This window comes from Maylandia zebra, linkage group LG6 (genome assembly GCF_041146795.1).
Source record: "Maylandia zebra isolate NMK-2024a linkage group LG6, Mzebra_GT3a, whole genome shotgun sequence".
Taxonomy (NCBI): Eukaryota; Metazoa; Chordata; class Actinopteri; order Cichliformes; family Cichlidae; genus Maylandia; species Maylandia zebra.
Genome location: NC_135172.1, coordinates 16,667,102 through 16,690,923, shown reverse-complemented (window position 1 = coordinate 16,690,923; position 23,822 = coordinate 16,667,102). Strand labels below are relative to the sequence as shown.

At 40.2% G+C, this 23,822-nt stretch overlaps 1 protein-coding gene across 1 annotated transcript in view; it reads left to right on the top strand.

Annotated features, from left to right (window-relative positions):
- Nucleotides 1–23,822, top strand: part of tmem131l (transmembrane 131 like) — a 31,590-nt gene that overhangs the window by 1,181 nt on the left and 6,587 nt on the right. The window contains exons 3-24 of the mRNA XM_004568361.6: nt 5,859–5,902; nt 11,553–11,624; nt 14,913–15,036; nt 15,150–15,266; nt 16,612–16,716; nt 17,955–18,029; nt 19,220–19,373; nt 20,037–20,095; nt 20,173–20,278; nt 20,363–20,465; nt 20,653–20,797; nt 20,976–21,146; nt 21,233–21,299; nt 21,380–21,503; nt 21,621–21,690; nt 21,813–21,922; nt 22,035–22,104; nt 22,209–22,336; nt 22,645–22,787; nt 22,884–23,070; nt 23,368–23,553; nt 23,666–23,815. Coding sequence (XP_004568418.2) covers nt 5,859–5,902; nt 11,553–11,624; nt 14,913–15,036; nt 15,150–15,266; nt 16,612–16,716; nt 17,955–18,029; nt 19,220–19,373; nt 20,037–20,095; nt 20,173–20,278; nt 20,363–20,465; nt 20,653–20,797; nt 20,976–21,146; nt 21,233–21,299; nt 21,380–21,503; nt 21,621–21,690; nt 21,813–21,922; nt 22,035–22,104; nt 22,209–22,336; nt 22,645–22,787; nt 22,884–23,070; nt 23,368–23,553; nt 23,666–23,815 — 2,510 coding nt within the window. The remainder of the gene's footprint in view (nt 1–5,858; nt 5,903–11,552; nt 11,625–14,912; nt 15,037–15,149; nt 15,267–16,611; nt 16,717–17,954; nt 18,030–19,219; nt 19,374–20,036; nt 20,096–20,172; nt 20,279–20,362; nt 20,466–20,652; nt 20,798–20,975; nt 21,147–21,232; nt 21,300–21,379; nt 21,504–21,620; nt 21,691–21,812; nt 21,923–22,034; nt 22,105–22,208; nt 22,337–22,644; nt 22,788–22,883; nt 23,071–23,367; nt 23,554–23,665; nt 23,816–23,822) is intronic.

The window sequence follows — 23,822 nt, the reverse complement described above, 5'->3', positions numbered from 1 at the left end:
AGAGGGAAAAACTCGTCAATACCCAGCCACGATTTTGTCAACACAGTTATCAAGAAAAGTTATCTTGCTAGTAGTCACAGTTCATTAAACAACTCCAAAGTGAAGGCAGAGCGGGAGGTCACCTGTCATGTGGCTCCTCCTTATTTTCTTTTGTACGTGCTATCCATTGTGGAGTTCAGTTAGTAACACACGCTGACAGCCTGAAGACTTCTTCGCAGTTGCTTCCGGCTTTGTGGTTCACACATTTTAGTCTAGGTTATGCAGTTCTTTTTTGTTGTTGTTGGTTTTTTTTAAGTACTTCCAGTCATTTTCAATGAGGTGTTTGGGTGTTTGTGATTATTATGTAATTGTGAAGCAAGAGCAAGGGTAAACAGCACAAGTTCGGTGTTTACTGATAAACCTATCATGAAGTCACCAGCTGGCTTGTCAGGTTACCTGAAAGGGGTGTGTGGCATTTTTCCTGAAAAACTCTGCAAGGAGACAGTGTTGAGAGTTTGGCTGCTTTAGGTGAAAAACTAGATGCAAACTAAACTATTTGCATACCTTTTCTTTTTTTTAAAGAGTTCAATATTATTCTTTTGTGTTCAATTAAAAGATTAAAAGCCGGCCTCTTTTGCACAGAAACATTTGCAGAGAGTTTATTTTTGCCACTGTATAGTATACTTTTTACAAGCTTGCTTTGTGGTGTGCACCCTACGGTAATTGCCAAAGACCAGAGATAACACCGAAGCAGTTGATTCAGCATTGCAGATAGTTCTTAGTGTGAGTTGTATACGCTGATAAATAATTCATATGCCGAGGGGAGGAATTTGATGTTTCTTTTGTGTTTTGTTTTTCCACACTTACCCCTACCTTGCAGATCAGTTAGCAGGTGACTGGCTTGTTGACATTGTTGAGTGTCATATGTAGTATTGGATGGAGCGATTGTCTCAGTTACATGAGCTATGTGAAACAGAGCATAACATGGATGTCTATCTTCTACCCCAGTGCTGTGGGCTCACTGAAGTAGTGATGCTGGAGATGCAGTGTCATATGTGCAGATATATCGTCAGAATCAAATCTGGGCTGTAAATACATTCCTGTAATACTTGCAGTAAATGCTGCATGTTTCCTTTGCTTGTGCTTTTTGTAACCATTAACATGCTTTATGGGTCACGTGTTTATATTGGCTTCAGGTCTAATGATATTGGTTGAAGTTCCCTGGTAATTTTAAATTGCAGTTTTATCTGCTTCATCTTCCTGTTTGGGTTTTGTCATTTCTGCACTCATCGTTTACAAACACTGCTGCTGTGCTTGTGAATATTCCTTTTCGTGCTTTGTCAGCTCAGCTGCTGCAGTGAGCAGCATAAGCTTTTATTTTATTGTTGTGCACACTCTAGTGAAATTATTTTTGTTTCATTTAGTTGAACTATTAAAGGTGTTTGAGTTCTTGAAAGAAATTTACATCAGCTGGAGCTTTTCAGGCTGAGGCCTGTAGTTTCTGCTATGCTGGGGAAAGGTTTATGTGGTTAAATGGTCGGCTGTTATGAAGCGTTTTTACCCTTAGCAGTTCTACAAAGCAATTTACAGTGTTTCTTGTTCACCCACTCACACACACCCCAGGGCTTTTTGTGGCTTCACTGGTCCGTGTGCAGCGAAGGCAATATGTCTGCCTTACATCATTTAATGGAAATTTCTGCATTTTTCTCTTATAGCTGAATTTTATTTTATTTTATTTACACAAATTTATACTGTGCTTGAGCACTATGCATGAAATGTCAATTGCTTTAAAAATTGCCTATTTGGAAGAACACCAGAAACTTGCACACTTGCACAATAATAGCTGTGGATCTAACTTCCATTGTGACTAATTTTAGCTTCAATGTCTTGCCCAGGGCTGTTTTTGCAATGGCAATATATTTATGTACATATCTGTCTTGAAAGAAGACTCATGCAGTTTCACAGTTATTAAATAATTCAGTATGTATGTTCAACTTCTGCAAATAGCAGAAGAGGGGGGGAAAATAGCTAAGAAATGAATCAGCTGTCGTTCGGTTAGCCTCTCATCCAGCACGTTAACTCCAATCCACTGTCTCAGACTGCAGCTGCTGAGAGTAGTCCTTGTTGTGCTTTGCGTCCTTGGTGAGCTCTACTTAGCAGCACATGAACCATTTCTCCATCTGCTGCAGGTTCTGGTTAGAGTGGCCCTCCAGCTTACTTTAGAATGTAAAGACAAGGACTCCCATCGCCACCTAAATTATTGAACCTGCCAGAAAAGAAGCCTAGCTACTGAGCCAGTAGGACAGTAAAATATGAGGTAGGAAGACCTAGGGCACTCCCTTATCAGCAAGTGAACTTTCAAAATAGGACCAAGGAAGTGTTGCACTTGTAAGGATTTCCTCATGTTATGGTGACACGGGCCTTTGTTACCCTGAGCATGCAGAGCATATTACACACCTTTATTACAGAAATCGGGGTTAGATCTGTTACAGAAGTAAACAGCTTTCAGTTAAATATTCCCATCACTACTGTTACCATAAAACAGTGCTTAGTACATGGGAAATGTTTTGGGTAACTAGATTCCTACTTCACACAAATGTAATACTGGAATGACTGACTGGTAGCATGCTTTTTATTCTGCAGGAAACCTATGTGTACATCAGAAAAAGAAGAATTAAAGGGCATAGTTGTTTTTCATGGTGATTAATAGTGTTCTATATCCATTGCTTGTAAAGCATTTAAATTTCGCTTATGGGTTTTTGGTTGCCAATATGATACAAATAGGAACCAGTTTTTGTGCAGATAAGACATTTTTAAATCTGTTAAAGGATCCTTCAAAATTTTCTTTTAGAACGCCATTCAAGTTGTCCCATGTTATTTTACAATCAGCTGTAATGGTCAGGTCTTCTACAGTTCAATTCTAAATCTGCTAATGCATTTCCTACTTTTTAAAAAAAGTGACGTTTTGTTAAATGCCACCAACTTACTTAGACCCTCCCGCACCGATCGGCGCATTGGGCGACAAGAGAGTGCCATTGAACTCGGTCCATCGCAGCAGTTTTTGCTTCATCCCATGACAGTTCGGCTGAGCGTAAATCTTCAAGGAAAGTCCTCCTCCATGTTATTTTGGGTCTTCCTTGCCGTCTCTTTCCATTCTTCGGGTTCCACAGAACCGCAACATGGGCAGGTCTCGGGTCCGGTAGCAGAAGGATGTGACCGGCAAATCTGAGCTGAACTCAGTTGTTCAGAGATATTCCTGCGTTTTTGTGTTGTCCACGTTTGGTTCCCGTTATTTGTGTGTGATATTTATTAGCTGCAAACGGGAATCATTTGAACTGATGTAGTCTGCGGTACTTTATTAATTTAACTGGGTGGGCATAGATGCGCCCTGACCCACTGGTGTCAAGACAACCATCTCACCCTCAACGTCGCAAAGACAAAGGAGTTGATAGTGGACTTCCGGAGGTGCAGAGAAGTACACACCCCCATCACCATCAACGGCGCTGCTGTGGAGAGAGTGAGCAGCTTCCGGTTCCTTGGCGTACACCTGGCTGAGGATCTTACGTGGTCAGTACACACAAACAAAACAGTGAAGAAGGAGCAACAGCGCCTCTTCTTTCTCAGGAGACTGAAAAGATTTGGCATGAGCCCCCGCATCCTCAGGACCTTCTATCACTGTGCCATTGAGAGCATCCTCACTGGATGCATCACCACCTGGTATGGCAACAGCACTGCCTACAACCGCAAAGCTCTCCAGAGAGTAGTGCGGTGCTCTGAACGGATAATTGGAGGTGAGCTTCCCTCCCTCCAAGACATCTACAGGAAGCGGTGCCTGAGGAAAGCGGGGAGGATCATCAAGGACTCCAGTCACCCCAGCCATAAACTGTTCAGACTACTTCCATCAGGAAGGAGGTTCTGCAGCATCGGTCCCGTACCAGCAGACTGAGAGACAGCTTCTTCCACCAGGCCATCAGACTGCTGAACACTTAATAGACACCTCACCTCCACTACTGGAACTTCAACATTATGCACTCCACACTGTACATTAATGCCACTTTTTTGCACATGTCTCAACTCTGTATATTTTTATATATTTTATTTATTGTTGACTCTATTTAATTTTAAAATATGTGTATACACACACACACACACACACACACACACACGTAGAAAAACATTTAGTATACACATCCAGAAAAAATTTTTTTTGCATATACTATTATATATTGTACATATATTTATTAGTTTCAGATTTAGCCATTCGTATATTTTGCCTGTTTATGTTATTGTATTTTGCACAACTCTGTTGCTTGTGAAGCTCGCACACAAGAATTTCACTCACATGTGCTCTACCAATGTACCTGCACATGTGATGTGACAATACAAGTGATTTGAATTGATTTGATGATCCTGAAAATGTGTGCAGATTTTGAAAGTTATATAAACAGTCAGTGTTTTATCATGAACATGGATCAGTTTAAGTTAAAAAAAAAGAAAAAGAGAAAACCTTTAAAAGATTATTGTTAATGCTGACAGTATAAGTTCACAGAAATTGGAATACACCAAAATCATTTTTATGTGTATATTAGGGCTGCAACTAAAGATCAGTTTAGTCGTCGACTTATCTGCCAATTTTTCTTTGATTAGTCAAGGATTATCTCAGTAACTCTTATCTTCGCTTCCTGTGGGCAAACCTCTTCGAGGCTCCAGTACCTCACCTGCTCACGTCTGCCCACCTGTGAATATCACCCTGTTGACTAGCGATTTTGCGAGCCCTGCGGTAAACTGAACAAAACAGAATTAGAAAAGACTGTTACTTATGTTACTTATGTATAATCATACTTTCTCAGACGGTGTAGTGTTCAGTGCCAATTAAACAGTTCAATTGATGGTCAAACCCACAAATTAACTACCTAACATTAGGTGGAAAAGGTTTACTATTCAGACTATTTAGCCATGGCTACCTGAGGATTTTGCTTTTCATGATCTGATTTATTCAGGTGTCTTGAGACGAGCCCCCCTGTGGGTTGTTTTGTGACTTAGTTATGTATAGTTTCTTTTACCATCTGATTGGTGAGTGCTGCACCATTGTTTGTCTTTCTATAAGGTCCTCCCAGCATTACAAAGGAAGTCTAGATGATCTTCATTGTCAAACTGAAGTTCATCATTCTCAATTCCAATTAATCAGTTTGGTTGTGTGCTCAAGTCTATGAAGACTCTGCTTACAAATATCTTCCCTGTGAGAATGATGGAGGCTAACATGATCTGGAAACTTATAATGGTGCTGACATTGTATCATTCCTCAAATTAGTCTTTGGAAACAGTCCTGTTTCACAGGTCTGCGTAAATATTTCAAGGCTGGGTCATGGCTTAGTTTTCACTATGACTTACTTTATCAGCTTTGAGACCTTATAGGCAAACAGTGTCCTTCCCAGATTATTCAGTGAATTGAATTAGGGGCACATGAGGTCTTAACAAGTTGAAGCACATCTTCAGGGCGATCTTAGGATACACATAAGCTCAAATGTGAATACCTACTTAAATGGGATATTTCTGTGCAAGGACATCATTTTTGCATTGTCACTGTGGATGAAGTATTGTGTGTAGATTGAGGGGGGTCCATTGTAAAGATGAGTTCAGACATAAAACGCCCTTTTTAGTAGAGAGAAGATGTAGTCATCCATAAAGCAGATTCTTATTGCCCTGTTCTAAGAACTGCATGACAGTCCACCAACACTGGCAGACATGAGGTTAGAGCCAGGATGCACAAGCTCTAATGCCATTTTAAGTTTCCACTGACTGTTCCAGGTTCACAGTAAAATCAAATTTGATGCAAATTGGTTCATGTTTTGTTTTTGTTTTTTTCCATCAAATTTCAGGTGGAGAAGGAGCGAAGAAAAGAGGGTCTTCCACTCGAGGGCAGGTAAGCTTATCAGCTAAAACTAAATACCTAGGTAGAGACTTGCCAACAAGACGCATGATGACCAACAAATAACAAACCTACATGGAGATCTTGTCATACATAAGGGTTTCTTATGTATGACAAGTCTGCATGCAGGCAAAGACTGTGTTGTTTATTTTGGTGAGTGAGGGGGTGTGATGGAGAGAGTTTGGGGGCGTGCGTTACAGAGGCACAGAACCAAATTCCTGCCTAATTTTAGAACTCCTTGAAAGAAAAAGGAGGGGAGCTCTGTCTTTCCCATCTGTTTCTGTTCCTGCTTAAAACTGGTTGGAAAAATAGACGTTTTCTTCAGAATCTCAACAGCTCATAGTGTTGCTCACTATCAGGCTAGTGGTGTTGATGGCTGCTCAGAAACGGAGCAATCTTGAGGCATGTTCAATTGCACTTGTAAATATTTTTTGCCTTAGCCTTCTTGGTTATCTTTCCAAAAATAATTGTTGAGCAGAATAAATGTCAGTAAAATCTCTAGTGCCTATGCTGGTTCAATACAATCTCTGAGACTGTACTGATTATCTTTAAGGCAGTGTTTCCTGCCTTAAAAGATAAGATTTTTTTGATAACTGTTCCATTATTTGTTCTGCTTATCAGTGTGTTCCTAACCCAGTCTCATGATCCCTGATTTCTTGAATTATCTGCGTGTTTTGAAAAAGGCGTACATGTTTTCTCTGTCACGGTCTCTGAATGGGTTTTGTTTGCTGGGAGCAGACGGTCTAGTCAAACTCACTGTGGATGGTGAGCTCATTGTAGCAGTTTAGTTTGAATGAATCAAATGAGAAAGTACTTTCTGTTTTTCTCTCAAAAAAAAGAAACCTTCTAAGGCTGCTTTGTGGAGCTAATGCGTTTATGACAGCATATCTGGCCTCTGTCCTGCACATTCTTTGGTTTGCACTCATGCAAAGAGAGTCAGATACATGGCAGTCCAATGTTCCCAGAAAGGTGTTTTCTTCCTGTCTTTACTCAAAGTGATTATTTTACTGGCACAACTAGAAGCATTTTTCGTTTTCTTGGAACCTAAAGCAAGGTCCCTGATATGAGTTTGGGAGTAAGGAGGAAAAAATGGAGAGAAGGAAGGGTTTGCAAAGAAAGAAAAGATACATGCATGCTGCATATGATTGGATATCAATAGAACACAAATTTAAAAGATACTAGCGCTACTTTGGTCATATAAACATAGTCTTTCTGTTTCGGAATGACAGATTGCTTCTAAATGGGAATCATCATATTTATTTGAAAGATCCAAAAAGGAAAACCAGGAGAAATGTTTGTGGAATATGCAAGGTACTTGATCAAATCGTTTGTAATTGGTTGTCAGGTTGAAGAAATTCTCAATTCTTTGTACCATTTTAATATTGGGTTGATTTTGATGCTACCTTACCACAGAGACATTTCAGTGCACTCGTCAGCATCAGCATGCAGTAGTTTAGTAAATTCATTTAATATTTGCAATAGAAAGTGTCTGAATAGAACACATATGGAGTTTAGCAGGCAACTTAATTAATTTAGTAATATCAAAATAAATGTATTTTTATATCATGCAGTCAGTGTTGATTATTAAAAAACATTATCACTAAAACCTTTTGTTAAAATAAATAGCTTTTAGCCAATGTCAGCTTTCATAAACGTGAAAGACTAAATCTGTAGCTGTTTTAAATTGACAAGCATCTTGAGGTTAATGTGATTTGCATGTAGACAGCAGTTGGTGAACAGTGTGGGAATATGACTATTTTTAAATCTTGAGAGGTGAGAAGCAAAAGAGGCTTTGCAGTTCTGGTTGACCTCAAGACCTCCTGAGCCGTGAGGCCTCTCGTGCCTGGGTTATCAGGCACTTGCCAGGCCTGCCGTCACCCTCTCCCAGCCTAAAGAGCAAAGCAGGCAGCATATGCAGAGGTTAATGATATCTCTGTCTGTGCTCTTGTGCGTCAAAATATCTTAGTCCTACATCCTTCTCTTTTTAGGCCTTTTTACTTTATTCTCCACCAGGATCATTTATGATAATGCTTTATCGAGGTATACTGTTAATACTGTGGCATGTGGATTTAACGTCATTGTCAGTTCACACGTCTGTGAATAAAGTTGATCTAAACCCTTGTCTAGTCCTAACCCTTTCCCTGGAGCGTGGCTCAGGTCACTGCTAGCCTAACACTGACTTTATTTGAGTTATATCCAAGAGCTCAAATAGCACCAAACATAACTTGTTATTTTTGTACTGTGGCAGTGGACAGAACCCTGAGACTACAGCTCTGTGGTGTGCTTGTTAAGAGGCTGGGTTTTTCTTCATGGGCAGCTGCTTTTGAATTTACAGCAAATTCCAAGTTCCTAATGCACATGACAAGGTAAAAGCCCCCAGCTAACCTTTGAAGATCTGAACGAAGCCTGACACTACTCACCACTACAGAGAGAGGAGTGTGTTTCACTTTGCGTTTTAACATTTGTTCAGAATTTTTGCAGAAGTTAACATTGTTCTGCAGGTGGTCTTTTATTCCGAGTCAGTAGAGAAGTGTGCTTTTAATTATATGAATGTGGTGAAACTGTTGAGCTTGAAACAACAATGCTAGCCATAGCACGGGACTCCTCTGTACAAGCACACAACCTCATTTCCCTTTCACATTTGACCCCTCATACAATCACCCACACACAGTTTTTCCACTCTAAGACTGAGATGATACTGTTTAACGGGCTAGAAATCAATAAACAATTAGAGCTATACTGAACGTGAGAGGGAAGCCCTTATTATGTAATGCAATAGGCACTGTTCCTCTGAACAAGCCACAGCCAGTTCATCTGTGTTTTGTTTTTTTTATTATATTTGTGCCTTCATTCTTTCTTTAACTCAGTATTTACTTGACATCCATTTGCACGTGTTTCTCTGTGAAACGTTTTCAGAAGTGTCACTGTATTGCTACACCACCTTCAAGAGAAGGTGTAGCATCTGAATTCTGCAGTTATCACAATTACTGTGCTCTGCTGATATGTTGATAATCATAAAGAGCTAATTTTATGGGGTCTGAATGTGGTTTTTAAGAGGACTGGACCAGCAGAACCAATAATTTTATTTTCCCTCCCGTTTACTCGTTTAATACATTCATGCAGAACATTGCTGGTAATTATGAAATTGTATGTCCATCTATTTATTCACACTGGTTGATAGCTGTATCATTGCCGGTTTAGTCAAGTTGGGGGGAGCATTTTTTCACAGTTGGGATGTTTTTGTATCTTCTGTTTTAACAAGTACAGCATCAGATTTCCTGATTTTCCATTTTACTGTCAAATGACTTGTATGATCACAACGTTTGTATCGGCCAATGAAAATGGTGTTCGACAGAGTTGGTGCCTTTTTATATTTATATTTGTGACCTTTTGCAAACTCCAACACCCGTTATGAATACTGGGCGTTGTTTAGTCTGAAATAAACTGTTGTTGTTTACATATCCTTCTCTTTGCACCTACTGATTGGCCAGAGGGTAGAGTAGACAAGATAAACAGTTCCTTAAGAGCAGATTTGTTATTTCACCTGTTTCTCTTCAGCTACCTGTGTATAAAAGTGTAGTGGACCTGAGTGTAAAATCAATCATGGCTTTTTTCAACAACATAGCATGTTAAGTTTGTAATTTTTCCACTCAGCAGTAAACACTGTTCACCAAACACCAAAACCAAAGGTACAGACCTTCCTGTAAACCGTGGCCATCTTCAGTGTGTGATCATTTTTGCACAGAGTCCTCTTGCTTTGACTGTGCGCCATTTGTTCTGAACTTTGCTTATATTAAAACGTATTCCCCAAGTCCAAAATTAGTAACCCCAAAATTAGTAACCCCCAAAATCCCAAATCCCATGATTTCCGGGAGAGAGAAATGCCTTGTGGATATCTTGGTGTCCCAGTAGACCTGTTACTTCATCATCATTTTTTTCTTTAAAAAAATAGCTTTAAGAGTTATTAATCTGTTCACCTTTAAAAAGAGCAGTCAAGGACAAACAAAAATTACGCTAACACTGAGTCAGATCTGTGAGAAGAGGCTTGACATCAGAAAAAGAGCAGATCCAGACTCAGTCAAAGTACTTGTTACTTTTAAAGAGAAAATAAACGCGTGCCTTAAAAATTCTTTGTTATCCTTGTGGTGTTTTTAGTGACGGCCCATTTTCTGACATCAGATACACAACACAGCTCTGCGCTGCTTACAAAGTGGTTTTCATTTGGTCTGTTGTGTATTAGCACATATGTTGCCCTTATATAGAAGTGAGCGTCTTCCACCTCTAGCTGTGTCGTGAGACTTAGAATGTGGCCACACCAGCAGCTCAGTCACTTCCTCTCCTGCACCCATGCTTTCGTGCTGTGATAGCAGACCCCATAATACTATAAGTAGTTGTGGTAGATGGCCATCGGTGACTGATATGAGGAACTGGTACTAACATAACTAGCAGTTTGTGAGATATTCTCTCTAGCTACAATGGCCAGCAGAAGATGCCACCCCTTTTGTGTATCTCTAACAAAATCTAGCTTGCCCAGTTGGTGTGTGTGCGTATAAGGAAGTATCGCTGAAGGACAGTAGTTGCTGTATGAATTGACCATTTTCAGTATTACTCTCCTGCATTGTTTACTGTACGTACACTTGGCAGTGTATTTTGTTGGTGTTACAGTCATTATTTGGGGCTATAAAAGATTTAGCTTCCATATATTTACTAATATAAGCTGGATGCTTTTTTTTCTTTTGACGAAATGACTCAGTCATTTAGTCTGGAGAGCAAACAATGCACAACAGAATGAAAACATGTTGCCTAGCTCAGGATAGAGCTACAGAAGTATAGTAAACTGAGGTAAATTAAAGATGTATATGATCTGAACTATGCTGTTTTGTTTTTCAGCATACAGCGGGATGTGCGATGTATCTTGTGGACATAAAATTCATTGCTCACGGGCACTGTTGCCATTATTTTGAGGGCGTTGGCTTTACTGATAAGATGGCTGTAAAATAGCAGTGTCACTCTCCCTTCCTTACTTTTTTGGTGTTTAACTTTGGTCCTTGTAGCAGAGCTTTAGAGTCGCGGTTTTTATGTGTATAAATACTTTGTTGTTCTGCTGTCAGGGATGAACTTTGTCTTCAGATATGATAACGTTCAGAGTTCAGCATGAGCCCAGGTTTTGGAAAAAACAGTTTGTGACCAAATGACAACAAAAAAAAATGCTTGTTTTCCAAAACTCAGATGTAATAATTTGGTGGTACTCAAGCTCCGTACTGTCAATAAGAAAATAGTCAAAGATATTTATATTATGGGGTATAAATAAAAATAAAATGAATAATGTCCATGAGGACGAGTGCAATAAATGTCTTTGTTTACAAAAAGTATATCTGTATTTGCACTTTACAGAAGCAACAATGACTTCTGCATCTGCAGACGTATTTTTAGAAGTATTGATTGCTTACTCATCATATCTTTCACTTGTCACTAAATCTGACAAACACTCACAGTTATTCATTTAAAATAGTCTTTTTTTCTTTGATCTACAGTTTTTGAAGATCCTAAACAATTGTTTATGAGCTTTGCAACTTTTCTGTGTTCAGTCAAAATGCACAAATGGTAACAGTTTGTTTTTGCTTGTTTTTCTTTTGATCAACAGCTCCTCCCCGTATATGCAGGAGAATGGGAAGGCTTTGCATTTTCAGCCTCCAGTGTTAGAGTTTGGGACCCAGTAAGTGCTGCTCTCACTTTCTGCTTTAATATTTCTATCCAAGCATTGCTGTTGTTAATATTGTACTGAAGAGGATGACAGCTTTAACTATATAGTCAGCAGCATAAGACAAGGGGGGAAAAAATGTGATTTGATTTTGCCATCTCAAATGAATGATGTGGAAAACCCAACTGAGTTATTTTAATGTAGAGCTAAAGCAAGCCAGTGGTGTCATCTGTCACTGTGATGAATACTATAGAAGGGAGCATTTCATAAACTGAGGGCCCTTCATTGTTAGAATAGCCAAGTATAGCAGTCAGTTTGGTTTTCCAGCATCCAGACACACTGCAGAGGGTTGAAGAACTTGTTTGCCTTGATACTCCCAAAACACACGGTCTATTAGGCACAATACTGTGGTTGCACGGCAGTCCCCATTGCTTCTGCTTAAAGGTAAACAGTCACAAGCAGCTTTTATTAGTTCATATTTTATGTCATAGATTTGGAATGCAGAAGGCAAAAGATATCCCAGTATTAGATGCATATTTGGACACTAGAATGAAATTGCTTCTGGGAGTTACAATTAATTTTAAAATAGTACTATAAGACTCCCCATCCACTCACCATTTTGTGGTTTCCTTTTTATACATGAGTTGTGGGATAACGTTGTGGTTCTAACAGTAACACCGACTCAAATCGGTTGATATATGTGGCCAAAGAGAACAAAAATGAACTTGTTCATAAGAACAACAAAGTACATTTGAGCAGGGGAACTGCAAGTGATGCAAACCGCACCAAGCACTGTGTTTTATCTTAAGCATGCTGGAGTGCCTAGTTTGGCATTCCAAACAATATTATTAGAGCATGGCATTTTGATGCGGTTAAGAAGATCATGTTTGCCAATATCAAGAGTATTTTTGTGCCTCTTGGTGAAAATTTGGCATTACATGTAATCCATACATGTTTGATCAGGCTGATTGTTGGAAGAAAAAGTAGAAACGATTGAATTTGACCACAGTCTCGCTTGATTTAAATTCTGCTGTACATGCAGTTCATTTGCCTAAAATGAAAGTAAAGTCGCTCTGACTGACAAACAGGAAGCAAAAGATGCTTCAGTTGAGGCTTGTCTCAAATGAAGAGTCTGGTAATATGAAGAGTTTCATGATTTTCTGCTGCAAAGTGTCTTTTTTTTTTTTTTCCCCCAGCCCGTTTTTAAAATTGTCTCAAATTATATACTGTAATGCCATATTGTGTAGTTCTTTATATAGATCTCTAAATGAAACCTTTTCATAATTGTTCAGAGCTGAGGTGCCTCTGTTTGTGTGCATTTCACTCAAGACAACTACAGGCGAGTAAAATAGCTTTTCTCTCTGCATTCATTTGTTGTGAGACAGGAGCATTCATACTCATGCATATACAGAAGAGAGCAGCAGACATGACGTGGATTATTTCAAACCCAGCATGGAAAGGAGGAGCTGGGTTGGAGGTGGAGTTCAAACGAGCTTGCAGAGGTGGCAGCAGCAGCTGTACAGAGGCTAAAGCGACTTAAATACCCCACTTATTCAATTTGCCATTCAGATGTGTAGACAAGTATGAGCTGAGTAACAGACTCATATCTTACTCTTTACTTTTACTCAATTTAAAATAAGTCTTGTGTAGTAATTCACTTTATGTCAGTGCATAACTTGCACTTCTAATTTTAAACCAGTAAAAATAAGACTCCTGTGTTCCTGAGCTTCCCCCGCAGAGAAGGAAGAAGTCGTTGTATACTTTGTTCTACCTGCGATGTTGAGCAGAAGAGACACACAAGATGAAACGAGTGGCAAAATGTCAGTAAATCCTACTACACTGAGACTGCACTTTGCAAACAGCTTTAAAGGGATGGGTTCAAATGCACTTACCCGCACATGCAGCTGGTCCGGCTACCAAACATTTAATAGAAAGGCTCAGATTACAGTTCACAAAACGGGAGCGTGACTTTGTTCTCTGCTGAGAATGACTGTACGTCACTATATGTTGTCAGTGCAAATGGGTTATATTACAAACTGTTTAAGCTGCTGTTAACTTGATCTGTACATGCACAGCTGCACTGCTCTGATCAAATGGAAAGACTGTGGAGGAAAAACAAAAACAGTAGTACTTGGAGCAGAGTGGGGTCAAGTGCTGTTTGCTCAATGATTTCTGCTACCACATATCAAAGAATAAAACCGCTGTCAAGTGAAGTTAATGAAGGAAAGAGATGCACTGTGAAACTTTTTGTCCTTATCATATTATCACATTGTAATGTGTGTTAAACAAATGCTTGCTGGCCCAACAGGCTGAACATTATGTGAAACATGTTCTCAAAAGCCCCACCCCCCTTTTTTCTTTTTTTAAATGAGAAAAAAAAAGTCATGTGAGTATTGATCTGCCTAGTATTGGGACCTAGCTCTCTTTACCTGTGAGACTGTCAGCTTTTAAGTTGTCCCACTTCAGTTATACACAGGTAAAATAACATTAACATCCTTCATGACAGAAGGTGTTATACAGATGTGTGTAACTCTGAAGGCCCCTAAAGTGCTTGTGCGAAGGGCAGGGTAGGAGGCATTCACCTAACACAAAACCCTAGGAAGCGTCATGTGACTGTAATAGATTAAAAGTGGCCAGACTGGGAGAGTTTGTTTGATATAACAGCCAGCTTTTCATAGCCTTCCTTATTTGCTTATTTGTGTATGTATGTGGTTTTAATTCTCACAGTGGCAGCTTGTTTGGATACAATAAAAGAGCTCATACATGTTACTCATCTTTTCCATGCAAATCGTTTGAGTTTCCTCTTACAGCTTCCCTGTATTGACAGAATCCAAAATGCTACTGATCTACTGCAGAGGATCAGAACTATGAGGCTTATCTAAATTATTATGGAAGAATTTGTAAACATAGACTTAACAGTGGACAAAGGATTAACTTTCATATAAGTGCAAAGGCTTGAGTGTGACCGTCTTTGCTCAGCTCCACTGGTCTTGCTCAGCTTCATATTATAGCTTTAAACCTGTTATTATTTGGGATAGAGAAATGTGGTTTACATAATTAAACAGCATGTAAAGAATCTCCCAGGGTACGCTTTCAAAACTATGCATTTTTAAATAAACATTCATGCACACCCCACTTTCTCAGGGAGCAGCAGGGGGATCTAAGGTATGCAGGCATGTGTGAATATTCTTATAGATGTGTATGTAGTGAACTATAATGATGTGTACCTCCATTTATTCAGCTAGCCATGGCACTCCTGTAACTCACTGGGGAATCCTAACGTTCTCATGTGTGTCTTTACAGGTCGCTGGGGCTGCCAAGAGCTGAAACCATATATATACACAACCCCAGTCAGGAAGTTCCTGTCACACTGCTGTCAATGTTTACATCCAGCAGGCATTTTTACATACCTTCCTTTCACAGAAGAGTAAGTCCATAGAAGATTCTTAACAACTAGTGATGCTTAGAAATAATTGCAATTGAAGTAAAATGTGTATCTTGTTCAAATAACTTATTGCTTTGTGTTTTCTCTGTACCCAGGTGATCCCTCCTAGGGGGAAGGCATCTTTTAAACTAATTTTCCTCCCGTCTGAGGAGGGCAATATAGAAAACACATTATTTATAAACACATCGGCCCATGGGCTGCTGTCATACCAGGTGAGTTGCAGACGTGTTTTTTTTTTACCCTCACTTTGTGTCTCCAGATAAGGGGATAAGCATTTGCTTACTGTTTGCATGCTATTGTTTTATCGCAGTATGTGTCCTTGTATGAGCTTACAAACAGTCTCGGTCATGTCAGCTTTTGTTATTCTCTAAGAAAGTGTTATCCAAAATAGAAGCTGACCAGACTGCTGGTTTCATGCTTGCTTCGTCCCACGTGCACACGCTCACACGCAAGTCAAAACGCTGATCTTTGTGCCATTAGAAAGTTGAGCATGCAAATTATGTTTAATTCAAAAATTGTTTGCAAAGCATGGCTGAGACTAAAGAAATAAAGAGAAATAATGCTGGTAGGAGAAAGCGTTTATTTATTCAGGGCTCCGCTGTTACTTCGAGGTAGAAAGCACGCTGTTTCATAAATTATTTTTTTTTGTGTGTATTTGAGGCTTTAATTATTTCACTGAAAATGTTTTTGCATTTTACTGCAGCTCTGCAAGCTCGAGTTAAAGTAGATTGCTACAGGGAGAAGAAAAATAAAGTCTGGTTGTGAGACCACTTTAGGGTTTATCTAACCTCAGCTTGCTTAAATACTGTAGCCTTTGGTTAGCTTTGTCAGAGATGTTTGCCTTTCAAGGCTCGGCTTAACTGAAAATTGTGTCACTTGCAATGCTTGCTGTATTTGAAGCAGGATCAGTTAAGTTGTAAGTTGGATGTCAGACATAATTGGGCTCTACACTGAAACCAAAGCATGCAGAGACTGCCCACAGAAATCCAAAAGTCTTAAGTCTGTGTAATGACGGTTGTCATAGGCAAGTCTCGACACTCAACAGCCATCTTGGCAACTCCTCTGGCATTTATTTATTACCAACAAAACTCAGTTTCCTGGTTTGATTATTATTAAGGAGTGGCTTTGGGAGTAAGGGTGTTCACAGGCTGCTGTTATTATCACAGCAGCATTATAAGAGTTTGACTTTATTTCAGGATATAATCAGGATCAAGCCATCACACCTGTGATTTTAAAAAAGATACCATAGAAACTTCTATGTGAAATTAAAGTTTGCAATCGGTACAGTGCCACAACAACGAAGTAAACATGAGCCAATAACAGGCCACTGTCTTTAATACAGTAATGTTTGCACTTGATAGTTTTGCATAATTTTCTTCATAGTTTAAACATATAGTGGAGCTATATTCAACCAGTTTGCCTTTATTGTTTTTGAGTTCTTCCATGTGCATTCAGACTGGAATAAATCATCCCAAACACTCGTATGTGTTGATGACACTTGTTTGTGTACTTGCTGACGATGTTTCTTAGTATAAATGTTAACTGCTTGTTTTTCAGGTATTTGGTGTGGGAGAAGACCAGGGATCATTAAAATCTGTCCAAAGAAAGGATAGTGTGCTAATATTCCCTCACATCCAGAGCATTAAGCTGACCCAAACTCAGGTACTTTCTTGAATGTCTCTGTGTTTTTCTGTGGAGGACACACAGAGTATTGAATAAGAGCTCATCATTGGAAACAGCTGATTTTCCACTTTCCTGCCAACGCTGATAAACAAAATTGGCTGCAAAGATACAAACAGGAGCTTTGTTATGCACACTGGCATGAGCTAGGTCTTATTAAATTATGAATGTGTTTGGCGTCAGCACAGAACTTGATAGAAAAAAAAAAAGCTTCTTTTTTAACATTTTTAATTAAAAATGTTAATGTTTGCTTCCAATGTAACAGACACTTGCTTTCAAATCGAATTAGCCACACAGAAGCATTCATTCGTACACGCTTCACAGCGACGCAAAACCGAAAACCAATGAACAACTTCTGTATAGTTTTTGAAACAAGCTGAGGCAGTGAAAGTGTGTGTCTGTCTTTGTCTGTGTGTAAGAGGCATCTGAAAGGCGTGTCCGCCTCCACAACAGGAAGTGGGGTGGCAGTTGCAAAATGTCAGCTGAGCGAAGTGCAGAGACTTGTGTTCACTCAGTCACACAAACGGCTGCCAAAGCTGCATGCACGATTTTTTTCTTTCTATCTCTCCCCCACAGTGTTCATGTATATGTGTATTTCTTTTTCTTCTTATCGCACACAAATTGTAACATTTGCACCAACTTTACAATTTTTTTGCAATATTTTTTTTCTTTGTGGTGTTATGCTTCATGTTGTAGCCGATGTTTAAGTCTTTTTAGTGCCGTTTAGGTTCTTATTCCATGTTATGTGCATATGAGGTTGAAATAGTGTTTTTCACTCTGTCTTGCAACTTTGTAGTGACTTCCCCATCTGAGCTCATTCCCACTTTACACATAATTGCTTAAGCACTTCAGTGCCAGGACTTTCAGTTTTGTTCTGTTCTGTTGCTTGAAGTTCAGCTCAAATCTGTAATTAGGTACATGCATGTATGCTTACTTTTACTTGATGTTCTTTTGTCACACCTTTCCCAGATCAGCGGCTCTCAAATCAGTGTAAACAAAGTGGATTGGTCATTGTTTGTTTATTTACCTTGAAAAAGTGTGGTCTTTATACACCAAATTGTTGTACTCTGATATGTTAAAGTACAACTTCAAGAAAGCTGCTCTAAACTTTGTATCCTGTTGTGCACCTGTTGGGATTACAGTACTGCAATGCAAATGCTTTTACAGCAAGTAAAAGAAAAAGGCTGTTTAACCTGTGACCATTGCTGTTGCTCTTGCAGGAAGATGCCTCCAACATCACTATACTGGGTCTACTCCTGGAGTGCAGCTTACCGAAGAGTTGGAACAGTCCACAGGTAATTTGTCTCCATCTGTTTCAGTAGTTGTCGAGCCTTTTCAGCTGACACGCTGCTCTGGAGAATCATGTTTTACAAGTACAGGGATTCGCGTGCCTGGATTTTAGACCTCTGAATTTAGAGGTTCTGGGAAGATCTTGGCACATTACTCCAGCTCAGAATGGTTTTAAACACACCTGAAAATTCAGCAGCTTCTCTCAAGCACTGTTGTTGATTTTAAAATCCTAGATATTCTTGATTTGCAGTTACTGCAAGCATTTGAAAATATCAAAAGAAAAGCACGATGCTATGAGAAGAAGCTTAGGGCAAACTTTGTGGAAATAAGGAGAAATAAATAGAAAGGCAGTTAGCCGCGTACTTGATTTTTTTACGATGTGTGATCTTGCACCATTTTTAGTTCACCCCTACTTAGCAAAATCGGAGCTGAGCTTCAGTCCTCTTGAGCAGAAGGCCTTCCAGTCTTAAACGTCCAACAGACAGCCGGGCTCGTCATCTGAGCGCCTTCTGTTTTCTACAGAAGCCCTGGGGAGAGGGAGATCTCTTGCCAGGCTTTTAATTGCTTTCTCAAGAGACCTTATAATCGAAGAAGTGCACATGAAGTGAGAGAAGACGGCTGCAGACACAGACAACTACGCTGTCATATTAATACAAACTGAAATCTTTCTCGTGTGCTGTGGCGTGAGTGCCCCGGCCGTAACTTTTGGCTCGTATCCAGGACCGACACCTGCTGCTCAGTTCTTTTTCAAGTCTACTTGAACAAAATGGGCTTTGGGTCGGAGTCGCGGCTGCGTACAGATCAAATGAGCCCAACAGAAGTTACCAGCAGTCTTGGTTTCTCGGGATTAGTTTTGCTTTTGCAGGTCTTGATCCCCCAGTGGCACCAAGCCATAGTATCTGTCTGCAGTTCGTCAAGTGGTGATTCACCCACTGAGACGATCCCTGGTTTGTAGTGAGATTTGCACTATCCCACTACTGATCTGTCAACTTTAAGAGGGTGTTAGTAACAGGGAGGGTGGTAGCAGTTAACAGACTGGCAAAAGTGGGCATCTAAGTCAGCGTATGTATTTAGTCTCTGTTCCCGCTTGTTGGATTTTGTTTTAAATTCTCAGATTACTCGTCATTGTTCATGTGCTCCTTATTTTGTCCTTGTGTTTGGTGCATGACTGTATGCTTTTCCTGTTCTGTCCCAGGGGTCCTGCCTCCAAAGCGAGGAGCGTCTCAGTCTGCAGATTAATCTGTCGGCGCGTGGTGACCAGCCTGCTGACCTGGACAAGCTCAAGCCCTATGTCATTGAGCACATTTTGGTCCTACTGGTGGCCCCTGCTGCTGAACAGGATGCATCCGGTGGGTGTCTGCGACCTTTCTGATTCATGCCCTGAAGGCAATTCACACCGCAAGCGTGCCACGCTGCACGACCTGACTCTGACTGTCGTTCATAAAACAGTATTTCAGTATGAAAAGAGAAACATGCACTGGTATTTTATTTATTTATTTATTTCAGCCTACACATGAATTACATCATTGAATGTTTGTGTGATGGAGCTCTATCAAAGCAAAATAATGTTTACTTTTTAACAGATTTAACCATAACAGAGCTTCTATATTTCCTGTGGAGTCGCTTCCATTTTTTTAAACGTATTAGTTTAACTAGAGAAGGAATACAATTAAAAGACTTTGATTATTTTGCAGTTTTGAAAGAACTGTCTAATGAGAGGCATGGGAGATATGACAGCAGTCCTGATTTTGTTTTCTTTCTCTGGTTTTTGCACCAAATCAGGGGCGAAGGTTCAAATTATTTTGGCCACAGTTGTGTACACAGCATCAGTGTACAGTTCCCGTGATTAGTTTGAACCATTATTGTTTTTCAGAACTGCTTTCTGAAGTATTTTATTGTACTTACCTGTTTTCTGATGTCGCTTTGTTTGAGCTGTCATCCTCATTCTGTTGTATTACACATGAATCACATTTGTATACATTATTCTCATTCCTCTTTGCTTCTTCCAACAGGGGAATCAAAAATAAGAGTTTATATGTTAAATTCTGGAGGGAAGAAGCTCTATATAAAGGTGAGAGTTCTGCCTTGTTGTACAACAGTCAGCGAGTAGAATTATTGCAGCTCTAAAACGTTGTTTTATGTCTCCAGGACATGCAGGTGCTATCAAAAGTAGAGGCTAGCTTGGACTTTAATCAGGTTCTTTTGACACCAGAAGCAAAAAACTTCACTGAAGTGGCTACACTGGCCTGCAGAGGTGACTACTTATTTAAGTTGCAATAGTTTGCTGTAAGCCCGTACCGATTCTTCTGAGTGAAATTGTATTTGTATTTTCTATCAGGCTCATTGCCTGGCCTCGACCAGAAATGTATAAGTCATATCAGTTTGAAAATTATGGGAAACAGGACAGCCTACAGCTTCCCTGGACTACATGTTCCACACAGGTAACATGGAGGAATTTTGTAATCATCACAATAAACGTATATCTGATCTGAAACAACGTAGCCCCAGAAATAGTTCATTTAAGTGTTTTTAAGGTACTAATAAACACAGACAAGTATATCAATGTATATCATCTATATTTTCCTTCTGGGGTCATTTCTATACTAATGTTTTTATTTCTTTCTTCAGATGGCCTGTTGGGGATTTGTTCAGCCTGTTCCAGATGAAACAAAGAGCTGCTAACCAGGTGGACTTGTGGCTCAGCAACCCCTTCCCTGTGCCTCTCATTGTGTTGAATGCAAGCCTCTCAGAGAAGCTGCAGGGGGTAATGAAGGTAGGCATGCACTACTGCAACATGTGATGATAGGACGCAGTTTTTATCACACGATGATCAAATTTGCGCCAGGTTTTGACCATAGATTTTGACCTGTAACAAGTTATTCATTCATCATATGGATTCTAAACAAAGTGGAAGATTTAACAGATTATCTCTGCTGCCCCCTGTCTGTCAGGTGATGCACTTCAACACTCCACTGACAGTTCCTCAGGGCTGCTGGCACGTCCTGTCCCTCCAGCTGCTCAGCAGGGCCCTGCCTGTTAACCAGGTCTCCACCCTGAGTCTGAATACCAGCCTGGGCACAGCACTGCAAGTTCCACTGTACTTCTATCCTAATCCTTCCAAGGTAAAATAGCAGTTTCAGTGGTGAGTAGGTAGTGTGTTTGGGTCGGGCATTTGTGTAGAAATTAAAAGTTGTATGTTTGCCATCAGGGAGAGGTGGTGTTTGAGGCGGAAAGAGAGTGTGGACGTCCTTGTCCTCTTAGACTATCTGAAACAGGTAAAACTTCTCTCTTTCTTTCTTTCTTCCTGTGATGGAAGATGTTATAATCCAAGTTATTTTCTGCTGTGTTTTATTAGGTCGCTCAGAGTGGCAACGCTCTCTTCTTCCAGATTTTTCCCACTCGTCTTGGGCTGTGGACAGCAAACTAGCAGCTGAACTCTGCTCTCGATGGCAGAGCCACAAAGACAAGCTGCCTTGCAGGTTATTCTTGAATTTAACGCACACACAGAAACACACACTCCTGCGCTGTGTGCTTTTATATTCCATCAGCGGTCAGCATTAGCATAATTATTCATGTAAATATGTTCGTCTTGTCAGGTGGCCGAGACTCCCAGTGGAGGCATCGTCTCTTCTGGACTTTGGTGCTACTCCTGTCAATGAGAGCAAGGTCGGTTATGTTTGTTTAATGAAAATATAGTTGTACATTTTAAGATTTTTTTTTTAAATTTAGGAAACATTTATTCTTAACAAGCATTTGTCTTATAAAGGAAAATTTTTTTTTTGTTCCAGGTTAAGACGTTCATGCTGAAGAACCCTTCGTCTTCAGTGGTTTCTGTAGAGATTCGGGCCCTCTCTCTGTACCCTGCTCCCCTGGAGGCTCTGGACCTTCTAACCAAATGGTACATTGTCAAGTTATTGTTGCAGTTTAGTACACGGCTGTTTGGAGTTTTGATGCCGCAGCACCTCCTTCTACTCCACTTCTGAAGGTGTTTTCTTTGTTTGGATTGGCAGGTTTAATATCAGCCCTCTCTCTGTTAACATCAGCACAACAGAGTTCTCTCTGTTGGCTTCTTCCTCCAAGGTAAGCCTCGGAAAAACTCCTCAAAATAAAGCTGTGCCACTGTCTCATGTTCCTTTCTTTGACTAATCCTTTCCGTTTCTTCCCTCCTGTGTGCATCTGTACAGGTGGGTAAGAATATGGAAGAAAAAACCGGAGTCTTACGTCTGCTGCTGCAGCCCTGGGAGTCCAGAGAGGTTGCTGTGGTTTTTACTCCCTCTGAACACAAACCCACCACCACCATTCTTATCATCAGGTATTCATTGATAATAGTGTTAATGGATTTGATTGTGTTTTCTGGGTGCATATGTGCTGAGTTTTTTGTGTTCCATAGACATTTCACAAATCCGTTTTCCGCCATTTTTGTGGTACCCGGTTTGGTACAAAAGTGTAGTGGAACGTGTTTTGTAGCCAGTTTTTAAAAAGTCGGTAAGTTGTTTGTTTATAACACTGAAGACTAAATGTGGCATGATTTAAGTGTCTCTTGATTTCCTATTTTAAGTTTCGACGTCTGAGTTTGTGTGTTTTTAATCTTTTTTTCTTTCTTTCTTTTTTTTTTTTCAGGAACAACCTGACGGTGTTTGACATGGTGATGGTGCAGGGCCACGGGGCTAAAGAGCTGCTAACAGTCGGGGGGAAACTGCCCGGTCCTGGGGCCTCTTTACGCTTTAATGTTCCTCAGTCAACGCTAATGGAGTGTCGTGATGGTGAGAGTGAAGTTTATCAGCTGTCATATTGATGTAAATTTTAAGCTAACGTACGATCAAAATCAGGCTAATGGGCATTATTTCTGACGCTTACAGGTCTGCGCAGCAATAAGCCCCTTTTTGCCATCAGAAAGAGCTTCAAGGTGGAGAATGCCGGCGAGCTTCCCCTGACGGTCATGTCAATGAATATAAATGGTTACAAGTGTCAGGGATTTGGCTTCGAGGTGCTGCAGTGTCATTCCTTCAGCCTCGATCACAACAGCTCCTCTGAGCTCACCATAGCGTAAGTGGAATTTCACACCCCTTTCCTTCATGACTTCCCCTCATTTAACTTTTTGGGTTTCATTTTAAACCATAATGTGGTTTACTTTGCTGGTTGCGCAATATATTAGTTGCCCAATATCCTACTTCTCTTGTTATGTATTTATTTTTTGCTATTTCTCTTCCTTTTTTATATTCTTGCACAATATGTCCTGAATATGTCTTCCTCTCCTTTTTTAAAAATCTCATCATTTTGGCTCTTTTTTTAATCATTTTGCCGTTTGTTTCTCTCTCTGCCTCTACCTGTCCGCGTCTTCAGGTTTACCCCAGACTTCACCTCATCCTGGGTCATTCGGGACCTCACCCTTGTGACATCACGTGGCACTTCTTTCCCTTTTACCCTCAACGTGACGCTTCCCCATCACATGTTGCCCCTCTGTGCCCAGGTGGTTCCTGGCCCCAGCTGGGAGGAAACTTTCTGGGTGGTCACCCTCATCTTCACATGGTCAGTAACAGTAATTTGTGAGGAGAAGCGGATGCATCGGGGAACATTTATTGATTGGGGTTTAGTTTTTGATTAACTTGTAAATTTTTTCGGATCTCTGTTTTTGTTGCAGTTTCTCCTTGTTTGGTGTGTGCCTGATGGCCTTTTATCAAGCACAGTTTATCCTGCATGAGTTCTCTGCACCGAGCAGCAGGAGCAACCACAACTCTGTCTTGTCCCGGGAAAATGGTTCAGTCAATAATATCACACCTAATGGAGTACAGTATGTA